The sequence below is a fragment of the Camelina sativa genome, chromosome 14, assembly GCF_000633955.1.
Source record: "Camelina sativa cultivar DH55 chromosome 14, Cs, whole genome shotgun sequence".
NCBI lineage: Eukaryota > Viridiplantae > Streptophyta > Magnoliopsida > Brassicales > Brassicaceae > Camelina > Camelina sativa.
In genome coordinates, this window is record NC_025698.1 from 1,313,909 (window position 1) to 1,331,927 (window position 18,019).

The window sequence follows — 18,019 nt, forward strand, 5'->3', positions numbered from 1 at the left end:
TTTTTTTTTTTTTTTTTTTTTTATCTTTCAGCTGTATAGCCTGTATCTAAACTACCTAATCGGTTATTTCTATATTTCCTTTCAAGGATAAATCAAAGAGAATAACATTGATAAGACATTTAGATCCAAATGGTACACTACAGATATACGTACCACATGCTTTTTGGTTTATAAAAAGTACAATACTTACTATATCACATATTCACATGTGCCCACGATAGTGTAAGAAAACACACATATATTTCCCATTATTATAAACTTTTTTTTATTACCAAAAATTCAAGAAGTAACTGATTAGTCCCTTTGAAACGTGATTATTTAGGTACATGCTTTACTATTATGACCCAAAATTAACAGTCTAGCTATTCCGTATGATACCTATTATATGTAAATGATAAACTCTTATGTATTAGCTAAATTGCTTAATGGAATCGTTGGCCGAAAAAAAAAAAATTCCGTATGATACCTATTACTATTACATCGAGCTCGCTAAGTAAATGTTCTGTATGATTTTCAGTAAATTTACAAACGAGGATAATTTAATAATTCAAATACGCATACATATAAGATATTGTCCCAACACTAAAATCAGTAATGGCGAAAGAGATCAGTACTTTCAAATAACGATGAATGGACGAAGAAAGTCAAAAATGGAAAAGATATAATTAATTTGGAGGATAAAATCTAAACCAGGTTAAGGGCCATTTATAACTTGATTTGATCTTTCGAGAATTTGCAAAAAGTAGAAGTAGAAATATCGAAGCCAAGTCTGTCTATGTAGTATGGGGTGCCTACTGCCTAGTGCTTAGTCGTAGAATATATATATGATCCCCATAATCAAAGAGAACGAGTATTTATATTATTTGAAAATAATGCAGCCAATTTAAGGCACCATCATTGACAATTAATGAATAAACAGAGTATGAGTTATCTAAAACGAACATGCTAAAAACGTTAATATATCAAATAAATTTCAATTGATATCAATGTTTTATTCCACAGCAACTAAGCAACTTGCATTAGAAATTATCACTAGTTGAAGCTTGTGTACATATACATATTCATATGGATTTTAAGATACTAGGTCTAGATGAATATACGATACTCATATTTATTATGCATTTATATATATATATATGCACATGGTCATATGTAGATGTAGAAAAATAATAGCATCGACCAAAAAGTATTAACATGGATTTACATAAAACAAAATTAGCTAGAATCCATATTTATTCTTGGGAGAAAAATAGAAAAGTACAAATAAAACAAATCACAACTAAGCCATGGCTAAATGTGCATACAAAAAACATATATACTTGATTAAACGTATGCGTATATAAATATATGATGCAATAAACGACATTTCAAAGAAGACAAAGGATAGATCCATAGCATAGCATAGAAACTTGGCGATATATGAGATAAAAATAAGACATAATGGAGATATGATTAGACTTAAAGTATACATATGTCACTTAGTGGGTGATAATGGCCTTCTTGTTTTTACTCGGACTTGACCAATCCAATACATTTTCTGGTCAAATTGATATCGACATTCTACAAATGATAATCGCTCTATTCTTTTATGGCTTTTATTTTTTCTTTCAACTACCTAATTACTTTTTCCGTTTTTTTTTTCTGTTTTTTTTACTCTTGGAATGAAAAAAAAAATTACGATATATATTTAAGTGACATAAAACGTTATCACGACTATAAGTTAAAAATAATTTCCCACCAAATTTTCTAATTGAATTACGAGAACATGTATATTTTTGTAAACGATATGAAAATATATGTTGTATAGCGAATGAGAGCAATTCGTGGAATGACCAACTTATGTTATATGGTTATGTTCCATGCAATTTGTATGTGGATTTTTTTTAAAATATTATTTTTTCATGGGTCATAAAAGTAATTAAAAGATAAAGTCACGCTTTCCAACCATTTTTCCACAAAGTTGACAGAAACTGTTCATGAGTGCCAAGCGATAAAAAGAGAGTAATACCTAAACATAGGATCAAGTGGTCGTTAAAATAACATTAAACATAACTAATTGAAATGGTCATTGTCCTCTGTATATGAATCTTCATTGTCAATAATATATACGTACATGCAAGTATGCAACACCAGCTTGAATAGTTGCAATATGTATAATGTATGATCTTACAAAACTCTAAAAATATGCCCGTTATCATAGTTGTCTATTCAACGGTAATATATATATAGACGGACGTGAGTATGAGCTAACCAAGTTTGGGCTTCGAGCATCTATGTGTTTTCTCGCTAGCTTTAGCGGCTACTATTTGTTTCAAACGATTCACCAGCTTTTGATGGTAATGGTTTGTCTAACTTCAGGAAAAAAAAAAAAATACGAGATTTGAACCCTCAGTTAAGTTTCTTTGGACAAGTCAATAGCTAATGGGATTTTTTTTTTTTCTTTTTTCTTGGAGGTATCATATTTTCATGACCGATATGTGTCACGTGTATTTTCAACCTTTGATCGTACTTGTCAATTTCAGAAGTAAGAACTATATTGTTTCTTTAATTTCATATTTTTATTCTAATATTGTCACGTGTCACAAATTTGTCTTTCGGTCGAGAGTATTGATCAAATGAATGATTCTCGTGAATCACGATATCAGATTACATAATCATTAATTTTTGTGATTTCGCTATATGCTTTACGATGCAGCAAGTAATAACTTGTATCTGGTTACTAGTCTTGTTAAATTTATAATTATTAATAATATAAGTGCTAGATCCATGATATCACAAGTCAACATGTTAATAATATAATACATATGGTAAATAAACCATATATGTATATACAAAAAAAAAATCTCCATGATTTTCTTCAATTATTTGACAACAAATCATTGAATGATGAGGACATATATGTGGCATTTTTCATGTTACGTATATGGATAAAGATCTGAAAAGACTAGTTAAAATATCTAAATTGCTACCAAACGGTCAAATTTGGTCCACCTTTCATCCATAATGGTTCGTTGATGCATTCGGGCTCGCAAAAAGCATGTTAAAAAGTTGGTGATAATTACTTAAAAGTGATCTTTTCGCAATATATTATAGTAATCAGAAAATGTTATTGGCTTCATGATTGAAGCTTGGCCTCATCAAATATGTCGCGGTCCCCTGTATGGTTTCTTCAATCTTAAATTTTTTAAATAGCATTATTATTGTTTTAAAATATTTATCACTAGCTACTCAAACGTCTATACATATACACCTATGGAATGCAAATATATGAATATATCATTTGACAGAATCTGCACATATCTTTCAAGAAATTTATATTTTTGTTTTTGTAACACCAATATGTGTAAATTTGAATTGATGATATTTTAGTTATGTGTAAATTTTAGTTATAATTAATTTTTGAACGACATACATGGCTCCTGATTGCTTGTTGTGATCACACCCAGGCCATTTCCCGCTCTACATGCACACAGCATTGGTAGCTTGATGTCGATGTCTGTTGTATCAATTAAATTCTCAGAATTTGCTGTTTCCTCTGTTCCACAAACTGGTTCTGCAATTCTGGACTGATGCTAGCCAGTAGCCAACAGCATCTCCATATTAATTGTTACAGTAAATCAGGAGCTACACATGTAAGGCTAAGATAAGTAGCAGAGGAGGAGAGCACGTGCCATATAACAGCTGGAGGACTAACGGATCAGAGTTTGTCAATGTCACGGAAGAGAAATAAAATGGGTTAACGCTGTTTGTCGATTTGTTAGTCTTCTATAAGAGCACATGTTAGCTCATCCTTTTCTATTATGCAAAATCTGAATTGTTGTTTCTATTTTCTGGGTTTGGTGACTTGTTCCTCATCGTTGTTGCTGGAGATCTCTCTTTGAGACTCTTGCAGATGAGATGATGATTCTGAGTTTCTTGTGAACGTTGTTTCATTGTTTACCAGTTACAATTTCTTAATCAATTTCGTTTTACTCTCTGTTTCTTTCTATTTCACTCTCTTCTCTGTTGGTTGTTTGTGATTTCTGTTTTACGTTAACATTAATACATTCTTGAAGATTGATTCACGATCGTCATGATCATTATCTCGATCTTTCTGTTTTTCTTTTAGGTTTCCGTGCACATTATACGAATCAGACCTCTCCTAATTATCGCATCGCATCAGGGCAGCAAGTTGATTCATATTTTACCTACTCATCAGATTCTCACCTTTGATTAGATAATAACGCTGTTTCGATGCGCGACAAAAAAAAAAAAAAAAAAGCGCGACAAAAAAATAACGCTGTTTCGACGTCGTTTTGGCTCCTTGTGCAGACTTCAACACGAGAACCTCTCTGGTGGTCGAAGGGTTTCGGTTTCTCACCAAATTTTAAACCTATTTCAGCTGCTGTCGTATGATATGTCTGATATAATAACTACGATCCACTGAATAATTTCTAGGCAATACTTTTATTACTTGATAGGAATCATGTTGCAATGAACGGATATATTAATCTTAAAAACTAACCATCCATTTTGCTAAATATATAGCCATCCATTTTGCTAATATATAGCAAACCAAAACCCAAATGTTAATGAGCTTTCAATTTCAGTTTTGATTTCACCTAATCGGGGAGACCTCGTTATAGGGAGAAAGGATAGAAAACCCTGTTGCAAGGATGGACTCACTTGTAGCACATTGGTATAGGATCCTCGCATTTGTAAATCTTGGCATTTGCATATCCAAGCTCGCATTTGTAAATCTTGGCATTTGCATATCCAAGCTTAATTTAATGGTAACGTTACTCTCCAATTCATTCTTAAAACGGATAGTCTGCACCAATAGATGAGCCTCTGGTGCAATAGCCATGGCAAATATTGTCACCAATCACCATACGGACCTCGGGACCTGAACATCAACATATATTATCAAGAAGTGTTATTAACAAGCTAAACAATAAATTTTCGTCATTGGCCTTTCTGGCCGTTTAAAATAATATAATCGAATAAAACAAGTACCTTGACAGCAGCATTTTAACACAGCTGGACTGAATCTTCGACTCCTGGTCTAAATGGATCCTGTGCACATTTCAAACATTTCGATCAGAAACACTTCCAAGAATATTGCAAGACATGACATGGAGTACCATGCAATGTGAAACGGTAAAATTGATCTCAAAAGGACGAGAACCACGATAACTAAGAATTGTACATTTGACTAATCTCCGGAGAAAGCATAAACCAAATCAATCCTCACCTTTATGCATACTATAGTTAGTACAATAAGGTCATCCTCCGGGACCGGGAGTACCCACTTTGAGAGCTCTTCGCCTGTTGCGACCATTCGGCCTCCAACGTTCTTTAAAGGCCAGTGCAACACATCATAAGGTTCTTACAGTCATTTCTTCGAATCCATTGTTGAAACACAATGCCTGGGAACATCAAAGAAATTGGATTAGGCTAAATATCACGACAACCCAAAAGGTAAATCACAGATTCATACAGGTACACCAGCTTTCAAAGAATTAATAAATTAGACTTTTCACAAACCTCGTCTTCAGTCACTGGTGCCACCATCTTTATCGATAGGTAGCTTATGCATGATGCCAGGACAATTTCAGAAGCTCCTTTCCAGTGAACATGAATTTCACCATCAGCCTGAAAAGTAATATTGAAAAAAGAAGAAGAAAAAAAAAAGCTGAATTGAGCATAGATATTATCTTTGACTACAGAGTATATCACGAAAAATAATTTTAGTATCTACGATGTAGAAGCAGATATTTACCGTTTTTTTACAGCAACACCACCACATGTCTTCTCTGAGTTAAACAGAAAAGCATGAAGCATAGAAGACTGCGACCTGGTTGTCTCGAAAATTCATCCCCAGCTGAAGGAGAGGAAACATACGAATCATTCTTCCACTCCTAAGTGTAAAACTGCATTGGAATTTGAAAACAATAAAACTCAAATATTAAACCGCCGGAACCTAAAGATAAATTTTAACTTCGAGACACACGGTAGTATGGATAAAAACAAGATGATACAGAGAGAACAGATCACCCACCTAATTTCAAATGTTGAGAGGTATGACATCACCCACCACACTGTCATAGATAAAATTTTCCACTCGTCTTCCACCTCTTGTCACCTGTGCTGCAATCAACACATGTGTAGTGTAACTAAGGAGGGAACAAGAAAAAAGAGTATTGAGGGAGGAAAAATTACACTGGTGCAAATCTATTACCTCCAGATGTATGTTTCTCTTTTCATCATTCAGGATTTGAGGCTGGAGAGGCTGTTTGTAGTCACTGTCAGCTGCAGAGGAGAATGAACCATCAGAACAACACTAAAAGTTAATATAAAAAAATTCCATACTTAAGTGAAACAAGTTAAAATTACCAGTGACAACAATCAAAAGAATCACTGCAAATGCAATGCTTCCTCCATCATACCATCCTTCTTTGATACTCTGTCGGAGATTATGTAAGACAAAGGTACACTTGTGAAAGTGGAACGAGCCAGATCTAACTAAATTGATTGCATTACAAACCTCTGATTATTTTTATCCCAATTTGCTAAAGACGCTACTGTAACAACCATCAAAATGATTAAAGTGAGATCATGGCAAGCATTCTGAGAGAAACCTCTGTGATGAAAAACAAACAAAAAACAAATGTGCATCTCCGTACCTGAAACCATAAATGGTCTTGCGCTTTAGCAAGTCATCATCATGTCACTGATGCCTTTCTCGGGTAGTATCTGAGCAAATTTGACAATCCTTGAGGCTGATGCAACAGAAAAACATGCATACCAAAGTTAGCTTGAGACAATAGATAAAAAAAAATAGTAATCAGACATGTATAAGCACGTCTTATGAGTGGAAACTTACCCAGTCCATATTGCTGCTTGTTGTTGCGATCCCTTGACAATATTATGACAAAGCTGTTCAGGAGTAATTCCAAAAAATCTCCATACCAGAAACCATAAATGGTGTTGCACTTTAGCAAATCATCAATCATGTCCAGTGATGTCTTTCTCTGGTAGTATCTGAGCAAATTTGACAATTCGTGAGGCTGATGCAACAACAAAAAACATGCACACCAAAGTTAGCAAGAGATAACAAAAAAAAAAAGAAGTAATCAGACATATACATATAAGCACGTCTCATGAGTGGAAACTTACCCAGTCCATATTGCTGCTTGTTGTTGCGATCCTTTGACAACATTATGACAAAGCTGTTCAGGAGTAATTCCAAAAAATCTCCCTAGCCAGACGCAGTTGGGTTCTCACCAACCTGAGAGAAAAAAGCAGAGAAGACCATTAGAAACAAAGCATTCACACACGAAACAACAACACACAAGGGAGAAACGGATCTAGGTCTTACTATCCACTGTTAGCAGGGACGAAGAACGCTGTCAGAGTCGGGGTTGGTTTTCACTCTTACCGTACTCCACGGCGGCGATGCCTTCAAGACCAAGATTGTAAAATCTTTCAATTTAGAAAATCATTTAAAGTAGTAAGGTCAAACCAAGATTGTACAGCTATAAAAGTTAAGACTATATAATATAAAGATTAGCTTACCTGGAGAATGACTTCCCTTCCATCGTGTAGATCTCCACCTGATATAGAGAAGCAATAGACTTAAAAATTGCAGCTTTAAAACTAAAAACGTGAAGACTCATGAACATAAGGCTTAATCCCAATCTAAATCCTTTGTCAGTATCATAAGAGTGGTAGAGCTAAAATAGAAAACAAAAGACACTTACATTGTTATAGTTGAAACCAAAATGCTGCAGCAAAACATTAGTTGTCAATCAGACCTTCAAATCTTGCAATAGACCAGATGATGGGAGCCCACGTACAGTAACTGCAAAAAAAAAAGAGGCATCCAAGAATCAGAAAAAGTGAAGTAAAGTGAGACCAAATATTATGAATACCAACTTCTTCTAAGAGCAAGGAACACAAACCTCAGAATTCAGAGTGTCTTATAACATCCATTAGAATCACCGAAGATGTCTGTGTATGCTGGTTAGTATTAGTTAGTAAATCTGAAAATCCAAGTGAAAAGAAGCAAGAGAGAAGAACAGATGTAACTTACCTTAAGCAGTATGAGTTATCTTTTTCATTCTTCAATCCACCTCTGCCCAGTGCCCAGTATCAGGTATACTGATTCTTGGCTCCTCTTGTTAAAACCTAAAAGTAGACAAACTCATTACTAAGCAAAACATAAACAAGAGAGATTTAAAGTAATTTTAAAAAGTGGAGAAACAAATCTCACCCCAACGCTCCAGATTTGTGGTCGTCTCTCTTGACTCATGAAACAAACGCCAATACAATCTCCAGAATAGGATTTGACCATCGTTGTGTAAGACTGCAACATCTAGAGAAGGAAGAAGCAACAGCATAAAAACCATAAGAAAAAAAATATCAGTTAGTTTCTATATTGTGTTTGTAACGAAGAATAAACTTTAAAGTGGCGGAATTAGACTCACAACTTATGGATGGGGAGAATTTGAAGTGGACAAGGAGGAAGACTCAGAAACTGTCTCGAGTGACATCAGCAAATTAAAGAAGACATAACCAGCTCTCCGCATATAATCCTGCAAGATCATTTGCAGGATCCTGCAAGAAAATGGATTTCATATCAGAAAGACAAGGGAGAAGAAACCAAAATGTCGCAGCAAAACATTAGTGTCAATCAGACCTTCAAATGTTGCCATGGAGGAGATGATGAAAGCCCACGTACAGTAACTGCAAAACAAGAATACGCATCCAGGAATCAGAGGAAGTGAAGTGAGACCAAATATTATCAATACCAACTTCATCTAAGAGCAAGTAACACGAACCTCAAAATTCAGAGTGTCTTCATATAACTTCCATTAGGATCACTGAAGATGTATGTGTGTGCTGGTTAGTATTAGTTAGTAAAAAAACTGAAAATCCAAGTGAAAAGAAGCAAGAAAGAGAGAAGAACAGAGTTAACTTACCTTAAGCAGTCTGCTTAAGTCTTCTTCTTCTTCTTCACTCTTCAATCCATCTTTCTGACCTGCACAACATATACCAGAATTAGATTAAAACCAAACCAAACCAAAAAAAAAAAAAAAAACCCTAGAAATTATGAAACCTGTACTTGGCGGTCGGTGAAATCAGAAGAAGAAACGCCATCATCCGGCTCCTCCGACCATCACTTGGCACCAATATCTTCCTGCAAATTCATCAACCGAGATACTTAGAAGACAAGACAAGAGAATGAGGTCTTAACATAACTTAAAAGTAAACCCTAGAAATTGTATTACCTTTAGTTGGTCGATCAAATCAGATGAGAGAAAGTTGAAGAAGAAGAAACGCCATGGAAACCATATCCTGCTTGCTAATTCATTCATCAATTAGAAGACAAAGAGAACCCCCTAATTTTGGGTCATCAATCATAAACCCTAGCTCTGCTCTGCTTTGAATCTTCTTCGTTCTTCAAAAAATCAGCATCAATACGAGAGAGCAATTAGAGAGAGAAAGGAGAAATAAAAAAAAAACTAATCTTATGCCATTAGAGAAGAGAACGAAAAGGAATCTCTCCTTAAATTTTTTTTTTTTTTTTTCGGTGACGAGAGTGATAAGAAGAGCGACTGTGTTTAAGAGATGTTGAGACCTAAAGCAGTATTTATAAGCAACCCAGATGTGTTTGTGTTTTTCAGTTTATGTTTAGTATTAGGATTAGGATTAGTAATAAAGAACCGAACCGTTAATAAGGAAATTATAACGTTATTTTTCCATTTAATTATCACCATAGTCGGGTTTGTTTACAAACCGAAGCCCATATAAAGCCCAAATATCTAAAAAAACACATAGGAGACGTATAGGGCTTTCTACGTCTCCTATGATGATCTTTGCAAGAACTTTATCCGTAAGATTTGTCCGGAGGAAAACATCTCAGTTTCGTGATTGATTGATCTCCCTCCTCCTCTGCGGCTCTGCCTTCAGTCAATCGATAACGGGTGGTTTTTGTTGATTCGTTTAAACTCATGAGAGATTACGAAGACAAGGGTTTCGTCGATGTCACGACAACTACAGAACAGTGCAGTGATGAAGGCCTTATTAGCAATGGGCTTTTCTGTGACGGCCCACCCGAAGTCCAGTCAGGTATCATACTCTCTTCTTGATTTCTTTACAAGTAAACCATTTTGATTTTTATAATTAAAGTTTTTAATTAAACAGTTTCTTATTGAAATAAATTTAAGTGTTTAAGTTTAATTTAATTGTGAAAACAAACCATACTTACCATCCTATCCTTAGGAATTAGTCCGAAGTGTAATAAGTTCGATATATTTTCATGTATTAATATAAATGTTTTCTTTGCTTCTGATTTTTTTCAACCTTTAAAGGCTTTAACTAGATTTTAAGGTTGTTATAAATTAAGTTTAATTTAAAAAAAAAAAAAAACAGATGCAGTTTTTTGTTATTTTCTTTGTTTCCTTATGATCATTCAAACCAATCACGTAACAATCTTTTACAAATTTACATAGGCAGAAGACTGCATTAAAAAAAATATCAACAAATCATGTAAAAAGGAAGGAAAAAGGAAGAAGAAGACACTTAAATAAAATATGATGAGGATTCAAAATCAAAGCCATAAAGCCCCAGCTTGTCTAAGACTAGGCACTAAATCACCATTGATATGAGCAGCCATCAGATTTTCCAACCCTCCAAACAACTTCCCTCCTATGTACATCACAGGTAATTTCTCTTTATCACTTAAGATGTTGTCGTACTTGTTGTCTTCGTCTTCACCAATTTCAACCACCAAGGGGTTCACACCATGTGTCAGTAGCAGCCGTTTCGCCACGTGTCCCATACAACACCCTCTCCTCGCAAACACCACCACAGCATTCTCCATCACCACTAGGTGGTTGCTTGATCTCTTAGTGTGTATAGATGTTGGCTTTGGCTTTGGTGATGTTAGCCATGATAATGAGGTTGATGATGATGATGGTTTATCTTCATTCTTTGGACGGAAAATGCTATTTCCCGGCACAGTCGTCGTCCACGACGATGACTCGTATGGTCTTATTGCTTTTTGCATAGTTGATGCTAGAGAGAGAGAGAGAGAGAGAGAGAGAGAGAGAGAGAGAGAGAGAGAGAGAGAGAGAGAGAGAGAGAGAGAGAGAGAGAGAGAGAGAGAGAGAGAGAGAGAGAGAGAGAGAGAGAGAGAGAGAGAGAGAGAGAGAGAGAGAGAGAGAGAGAGAGAGAGAGAGAGAGAGAGAGAGAGAGAGAGAGAGAGAGAGAGAGAGAGAGAGAGAGAGAGAGAGAGAGAGAGAGAGAGAGAGAGAGAGAGAGAGAGAGAGAGAGAGAGAGAGAGAGAGAGAGAGAGAGAGAGAGAGAGAGAGAGAGAGAGAGAGAGAGAGAGAGAGAGAGAGAGAGAGAGGGAAAGAGCAAGAGAGAGGAGACCTGTGTAGTTGGGTTAGTTTGGTAAGAGATTGGATTATTAAAGAATTTATATAGAGGATTTTGGTGAGCATTTTGGGTTGGGGGTCAATGAAGGATGTGTAAAATGTACTCTCATGAAATCGGAAGCCACGTCACCGTATCCAAAATAAAGATCTATGTATAACCTATACTTATGATTATGATTAATTCTTTAATGTTGAGTGTAAATCATCCAAATATTAAAGATATATTTAACTTAAGAGTGAAAGATAAATTTTGAACTCATCGTCGGAACTCAAATGCGACAACTCAATTTAATATAATTGTTATCATCTTAACGAAATGTCATTTTTGAACTGTTGTAATTTAGAAAAATTGTAGCAATTTATAAATCAGTGACTTGCACGATATATAGTTTATTTTAAAGTAAATGATGACGAATACATAGCAAGAGGCTGATGTCAACAGATTTCTTTATTTGCTTAATAAAAACGTATGTCATTAGTTAAAATTGTCTTCGTATGGTTACGTTTTTGTGGATAAAGGCAAATCATTTGTATGGACCATTTAGATTTTTAGATCATCTCTATTACGTCATGACGATGACTTGTTTTCTCTAACATTACGTTATCAATTTGTATATTATATTCTAGTTGAAACATGAAACTATAATCGTTTCTTTTCCAACGGAATACATAACATTTTTGAATTCCTCGTTTATGATTGGTTTAACTTGCGATCTGATCGGAAAATCGTCTGTCACGAACCCCACAGATGACGTATCAGCTTTGTGGAAGAATCAAACAATTCCTTTCGTCAAAAGAAAACAGCTGAGAGAAGTAGAGTAGGAAAAAAATGACAAAAGATGGAGGAGGAGGACCCTCACCGTGACAAAACGACATGACGTCTCCCTTTAACTTCACGAAACAGCAAGTTGTTCCGTTCCGTTCCCTCTTTAATTAAATTTACAGATGACGTAACTTTTTGAATCTACTGTATATTACTCGAAAACATTTGAGTAGCCTTTTAAATTAATTTATTGGTTAACGGTCATCACTCGTCTCCAGCTAGTTTTGATAATACATGACATCATAAAAAGCAGTCGTCGGTTATTCACAAATATAGCCACCGATAGAATGAATACCAAGTCACAAAAATTAAAATTTGACGTCACCGGAAAATTCGCCGGAGTTTCGTCACCCCCATAAAAATCCTAACCGGTAAAAAAGAAAGAAAAAGACGTCGCTATCATGGTGGAGCCGGCAAAGCGTCATCAATTACAAAGGGTCCATGTTGCTATGCTCATACAAAATGTTATAATACGTGTGCAATAATATTAATTTATCTTTTTCTTTCCAATACAAATCCCTTATAGGTCTAGATAACGTTAGGAACTCTAGTGGAGAAAAGGAAAAATTGAATAGCAAGTTAACAACAACTTAACGAAAAAGTTTAATATTTTTTAAGTTTAAGGGATTGGTATGCATCTTAATTTATATTCGAATATGAATATTTATATTAATCATGTCGTAATCGTAATATAACTAAAGAACTATTGACAATTAGGCATAGATCAGATCATATGAATATGAATTTTTATTATGTTTAACTTTGACTTCATCAATCCTCCGGGTAAATATCCAACGATAAGTTTCACTGAACATGATGATGAATAATACTGACCAAAGCCAAACCAAACCGAGTTGCAATATGTCCGCTTAAAAGACTATTTTCAAAATCTATCAAGAGAGAGAAGGGGTCATTTTGGTCAAGCACCGAACCGGTTCTTTACTTCCAAGGCGGAGACTTTTTTTAGAGAAAATAATTGAAGAAAACTTACTCTTTCCTTCTCTTTTACTTCTTAGCGTTAGGCTCCAAGTTCATCTCTTGGAGGTTGAGCAACAGATCGTTGGAACTCAGGTAAACCTTGTTTGCAGATTGTGCAATGGTCTGAGCAATCTCTCTTGCAGCTTCAATCTTTCTCAGAGTGATGAATGCCTGATTGTTTGCAATTGCTTGTCCGATCAGCTGAGCACTTTTAGCTTCTCCCTGCACAGATGTAATTTAAAGACCTAATGCTTTAGGCCGATACTTATAATCTCAAGTCACTGGATCTACGATAGATATCTACAATCCTATACCTGGGCACGGATAACCGCACTTCTCCTGTCTTGCTCGGCTTTCTCCACAATGAACTTAGCCCGTTCAGCTTCTTGAGCAGCGACTTGTTTTGCCTCGATTGCTGCGGTGAACTCCTTGCCAAAAGTGAGGGTCGTGATGGAGACATCATCAAGAGCAATGTCGAAGTTAGAAGCTCGCTCTGTCAGAATCTTGCGTATCTCTCTGCTCACAGCCTAGATGAGAGTTATCACAGACCACCATAAGAAACAAAAAGAGCAGGAAAAGCTTGTGGAAGAAGAATGTTGTGAGACCTACTTCTCTCTGTGTTATGAGCTGGCTTGCATTGTACTGAGCTACCACTGCTTTTAGGGTTTCATGGATGATGGAAGGAAGAACCCTTTCACTGTAATTCTCGCCAAGGCTTCGGTAAATCTTTGGCAAACGATCACCCATAGGACGTGTGAGCACCCTTAGTCCAATTTTCACCTGTGCAACAACCAAGAAAATTTTCAGAAACACAGAACCACCCTTAAAGAAAAAAACAGAGACTTCAGTCAACTTGTTCCACCTAAATTTAATCTCATCCTAAAACAATTTTCATTAGATGTCTTGTTTCATAGTCAGAAACTAAAGTCGGAAACACACAAAAGGAAACTAAGAAGATATCTAGTCAAAGTTTTCTCCATTTCTTTTTCAATCAATTATCCATCTACAGTAATCATGTAATAATGTAATATCCTAACAGAGAAAGTGAAATATAATCTGCAACTCCATAGTGATAAATCACATCCGAACTTAAAAGCATGGTCTTAATACTGATATAAGGATCTTAACAGAACATAAAAAGAAGGAAGGTCTTCATATTCATCAACAACATATGAAGTTAGAGCATAGGCTGGATAATAGTACAAACACACAGGAAAAAAAAAGGCAGTAGAACCAGAACGCACCATCTGAAGGTCATGACTACCGGTGGTGCTCTCAACAAGGTAAGGTCGTGCACGAACGTCATAGATGATTGGCCTTTCAAACCATGGCAACATAAAATGTGTGCCTTCCGGGTATACCTGAAACCACAAAAGTCATGCTTTGCAAAACAACTACTCAAAGAAGCAGATCCAAAAGTAACTATGGGTAGTTGGAGAAACACAAAACCTTTTCCTTGACACCAGTTAATCGGTTGAACATGACAGCACGGTGTCCTCCATCAACATTGTAGAGACTGTTAGTAAGGGCATAGACACCGAGCCCACCAATAACGCTGACCTTAAGAAGGGCAGAGAGAGCAGGAGATCCAGGAATGTTGGGAACTTTGTTGAAACTCATCTCCTAAGAACCAAAAAAGCAATTAAAAACCTCCATATACGAAGATCCAAAAGACTTAACACCGCCATAAGAAATCACACACATAGAAAAATCAATGCACAAGCCTCCAATTCAAAAGAGAAGATACAGAACTGGTGTTACTAAGAGAATCGATGGACAGGGAAACAAGTGGAGAAAAACACGAATTCGTGAAGATCGCACAAAAAAAAAAAATGCTTCACAAACTGAAAGCATCGGTAACATAACAGATCCCAAAGCTAAGCTAAAATCGATCCAGCCATTGAACATTTATCAAATCGATTCAGTATCCATAGATCGGAGACTATAAACTTAAAACAAGAATAGACGAGCAATAGCTTTCACCAAATGACGATCTACCGATAAAATTACGCAAATGACTATCAAACTGAACGACGATCAGGCACTGCGTGACTTTTATCGGCAACCAAACAGAGCATACCAATAAACACTGTGTAAATTCCGACGAAAAAGTGGAGAGAGAGAGAGAGAGAGAGAGAGAGAGAGAGAGATGAACCTTCGCTCAGCTGTTAATCACCGGCGATGTTAGGGTTTAGGAAAGATCACGATCGGAGCTGCCGGCGAATCTTATTAGGGTTTTAGAAATGATAATCGCGAACTATCTTCTAGTATGTTCCTGCTGAATTGCTCAGGCCCATTAGTTATAATATGCTTTATTAAGCCCATTATGTATTTTTCAAAGAGGCCCATTATTTCATTTAGTAAATTTTAAAAAGTCCATGTTTTCGTTATTCGTCAGCAGGTGTGTTAAGAGGAGTTTTGACTTGTATAAGACAGATGCACAAGTGTGTTTGTTTAGTTTTCCTGGCTATTTTTATAATTTAATGGCAACTAAGTTATGATTTAAAATATCAAAGAGTGTGTGTTACAATATAATTAAACAACTCTTTGAACAATCTATTATCATTACTAATTTATACTGCCGGTCAAATTTAAATAAGTGAATCGAATAAAGTAGTTCTATGGTCCATATGTATATATGTGTAGAGTTTAGTAATCGCATGTGACGCGTTGGCTACTTTTTCGGATCTGATGCATCAATTAATATTTACAGTTTAATCGGCTCACCGATTGACTTTTAAGTAGTTTAGTGTTTTAGAAGTCTATCGTTAATGAAACTACCGTCCTTCGATCCAGTATCTTCACGTAGCTAGAGTTCAAAAAGTGATGAAGACCAATTGTATTTGTTTAGTTAAGACTTGAGACATTACATGTGAACCGAATATCTATGTTGGTTAAACAGAATTTTTAAGTATACACAATAATAATTTGTTATAGTTTTGCATATATTGGCCAAGAAAAGAGCTATCCACATAATGACAGGCACACAACTGACGTCAACTATAGACGAGAATATATAATAAGTAAAAAAATCTCACATTTTATTTCATTGATCTGAATTAACAAATTTCATATTTCATACTCCAAATCGCAGGATAAATTCAATATATATCAAAAGAAAAACAATTCATTGCTATATTCAAATTTCAAAAGAGAAATTTCAAGCATAAGACAACAAGTCCAAGACCAAACCCTAGTCCGACTTTCTTCTCCCCGGAGCCTGACTTTTCCGATGGCGAGGCTGCCGCCTTTTTAGTGGTGGTGTCATCCGAAACCTCACTGGATGTAGATTTTTTAGGGGCAGGAGCAATCGGCGAGAGCTTGTGCTCTCCGAACATCTCACCCGGCAATAGAACCATGTCGACAACATAAACTGCAAGAGGACGTTGTTGCCTCAACGCATTGCTGATACGTGTCTCCACGTAACCAGTTGAGACATTGATTTGATTTGTTTGACCGGTGATGTTAAGCCCGTAAACACCGTTGTCTCGGCCAGAAGCTTGAGTCCTAACCGGGTTACTCACGGAGAGGAGATCATCCATACTGTAAAATTTGGGGCTGACGTGGTAGAGAATGAGTTTAACTTGTTCGTCTGAGCTTAACTTGTTTAGAGTTCCGGGTTTAAGGTTTTGGAAAGCATTGTCTGTTGGTGCGAACACTGTCATACCTTCAGATGAACTATTGAGTTGAATGTTCACTTGGCTACCGATTTGAGTGATGTTTAGAAGATGGATGAAAGTAGAGAATTGTCCGCCTTTTTCAAGGATCGCCGTGAGGTTGATAGGACCAGCAGGACCTGGAGCCGGGGCTGCCGGCTGAGCCATTGCCTTGGTTGAGAGAAGTACGGCGGCGATGAGGAGGAGAGTAGCCAGAGCTAGACGAGTGTTGGCCATTATTGGTTTGTTTAGTTAATGTGTGAAGTGATTAAGAAAGTGAGATCGTAAGGTAATGGTTTATATCGAAGTTAAGTGTTTGAAACTGATGAGTTGTATCTTTGTTGGAATGAGATGGCCAAGTCAATACAAATCGTTTGTAGACAAAATAATGTCTATTATTAACACTAGGTTAATATCCGCGCTACGTCGCGGGATTGTTTTTAGATTTTACTTGTTGATCAATTTGTCAAGTGAATTATGAGCTTGCAAGTTATTTTAGCATTGAGTTTGTTTGGTACTTTTATTGAATCAATGAATATTTGTTAGTTTTGTGTTTTTCTAAAAACTTATTTTGTCTGAGGCGCGTAATGGGAAATAATAGCAACTTCGATGCATTAGTATTTGCATGTCTTGTGACACTCCTATAATCCAATATCTTCTCTCTAAATATAAAGAATAAAAGATCAATAGCCGTTGCATCAAAGACTCTAAAAATATCAAATTTAGGGGAGCAACAAGTTCATGTTTTTCAAGATTTCACAATTTGAACAAGAACTATAACAATTTATCCAATAACCGTAATCTCTAAAGCAAACTCTAATAAGAAAAAAAAAAAAAGTAGGAGTTTATGAGAATTGGGATGAAGATAGGTCCACTTGGTACTGTAATTGGCCGAAGCTTAACTTTGGTGAACAAATACAACTGTTGTATTTTATGTTTGTTGTTGTTGTTGCGGTAGCGATTGCGAGAAGAAAGAATTAGTCTGCTGCTGCTGAAACATCTATTGCCAAGTTTGAAACAACAGCTGAGGTGTATGCTGTTGTTGCTGTGGGTTTGAGAATAAACTTAACGACATTGTCCTAACAGAAAACAATGCACAGTTATAATCAGAAAAAAAAAAAAAAAAAAAAAAAAAAAAA

The 18,019-nt window shown here is 35.8% G+C and overlaps 3 protein-coding genes and 1 long non-coding RNA gene across 14 annotated transcripts; all 4 read right to left on the reverse strand.

Moving 5' to 3' along the window:
• LOC104738887 lies at positions 4,426-9,638 on the reverse strand. Of its 11 annotated transcripts, none has more exons than XR_759896.2 (24): positions 9,273-9,635; positions 9,101-9,181; positions 8,964-9,022; positions 8,823-8,864; positions 8,681-8,727; positions 8,469-8,598; positions 8,255-8,356; positions 8,075-8,169; positions 7,944-8,001; positions 7,743-7,843; positions 7,558-7,595; positions 7,361-7,441; positions 7,159-7,270; positions 6,866-7,023; positions 6,666-6,761; positions 6,527-6,563; positions 6,376-6,445; positions 6,221-6,291; positions 6,041-6,129; positions 5,762-5,912; positions 5,527-5,634; positions 5,234-5,408; positions 4,996-5,055; positions 4,426-4,885 (listed from the first exon to the last, which is right to left on the reverse strand). It is a non-coding gene; the product is annotated as an uncharacterized LOC104738887 (long non-coding RNA). The 11 variants fall into 11 exon arrangements; XR_002035006.1 differs by having other exon boundaries at positions 6,527-6,622; positions 6,866-7,049; XR_759894.2 differs by having other exon boundaries at positions 6,866-7,049; positions 7,361-7,464; positions 9,273-9,634.
• LOC104738888 (monothiol glutaredoxin-S13) lies at positions 10,421-11,137 on the reverse strand. Its single transcript, XM_010459100.1, has one exon. The coding sequence runs from the start codon at positions 11,051-11,053 to the stop codon at positions 10,595-10,597; it is 459 nt and encodes a 152-aa protein (XP_010457402.1). The 5' UTR covers positions 11,054-11,137; the 3' UTR covers positions 10,421-10,594.
• On the reverse strand, positions 13,035-15,485 carry LOC104738889 (prohibitin-2, mitochondrial-like). The gene is made up of 6 exons (XM_010459101.1): positions 15,380-15,485; positions 14,674-14,847; positions 14,469-14,585; positions 13,834-14,004; positions 13,539-13,751; positions 13,035-13,446 (listed from the first exon to the last, which is right to left on the reverse strand). Exons 2-6 carry the CDS (start codon positions 14,842-14,844, stop codon positions 13,252-13,254), a joined length of 867 nt encoding a protein of 288 aa, XP_010457403.1. The 5' UTR covers positions 14,845-14,847; positions 15,380-15,485; the 3' UTR covers positions 13,035-13,251.
• Positions 16,245-17,180, reverse strand: LOC104738890 (fasciclin-like arabinogalactan protein 9). The gene has a single exon (XM_010459102.2). It carries the CDS (start codon positions 17,115-17,117, stop codon positions 16,371-16,373), a length of 747 nt encoding a protein of 248 aa, XP_010457404.1. The 5' UTR covers positions 17,118-17,180; the 3' UTR covers positions 16,245-16,370.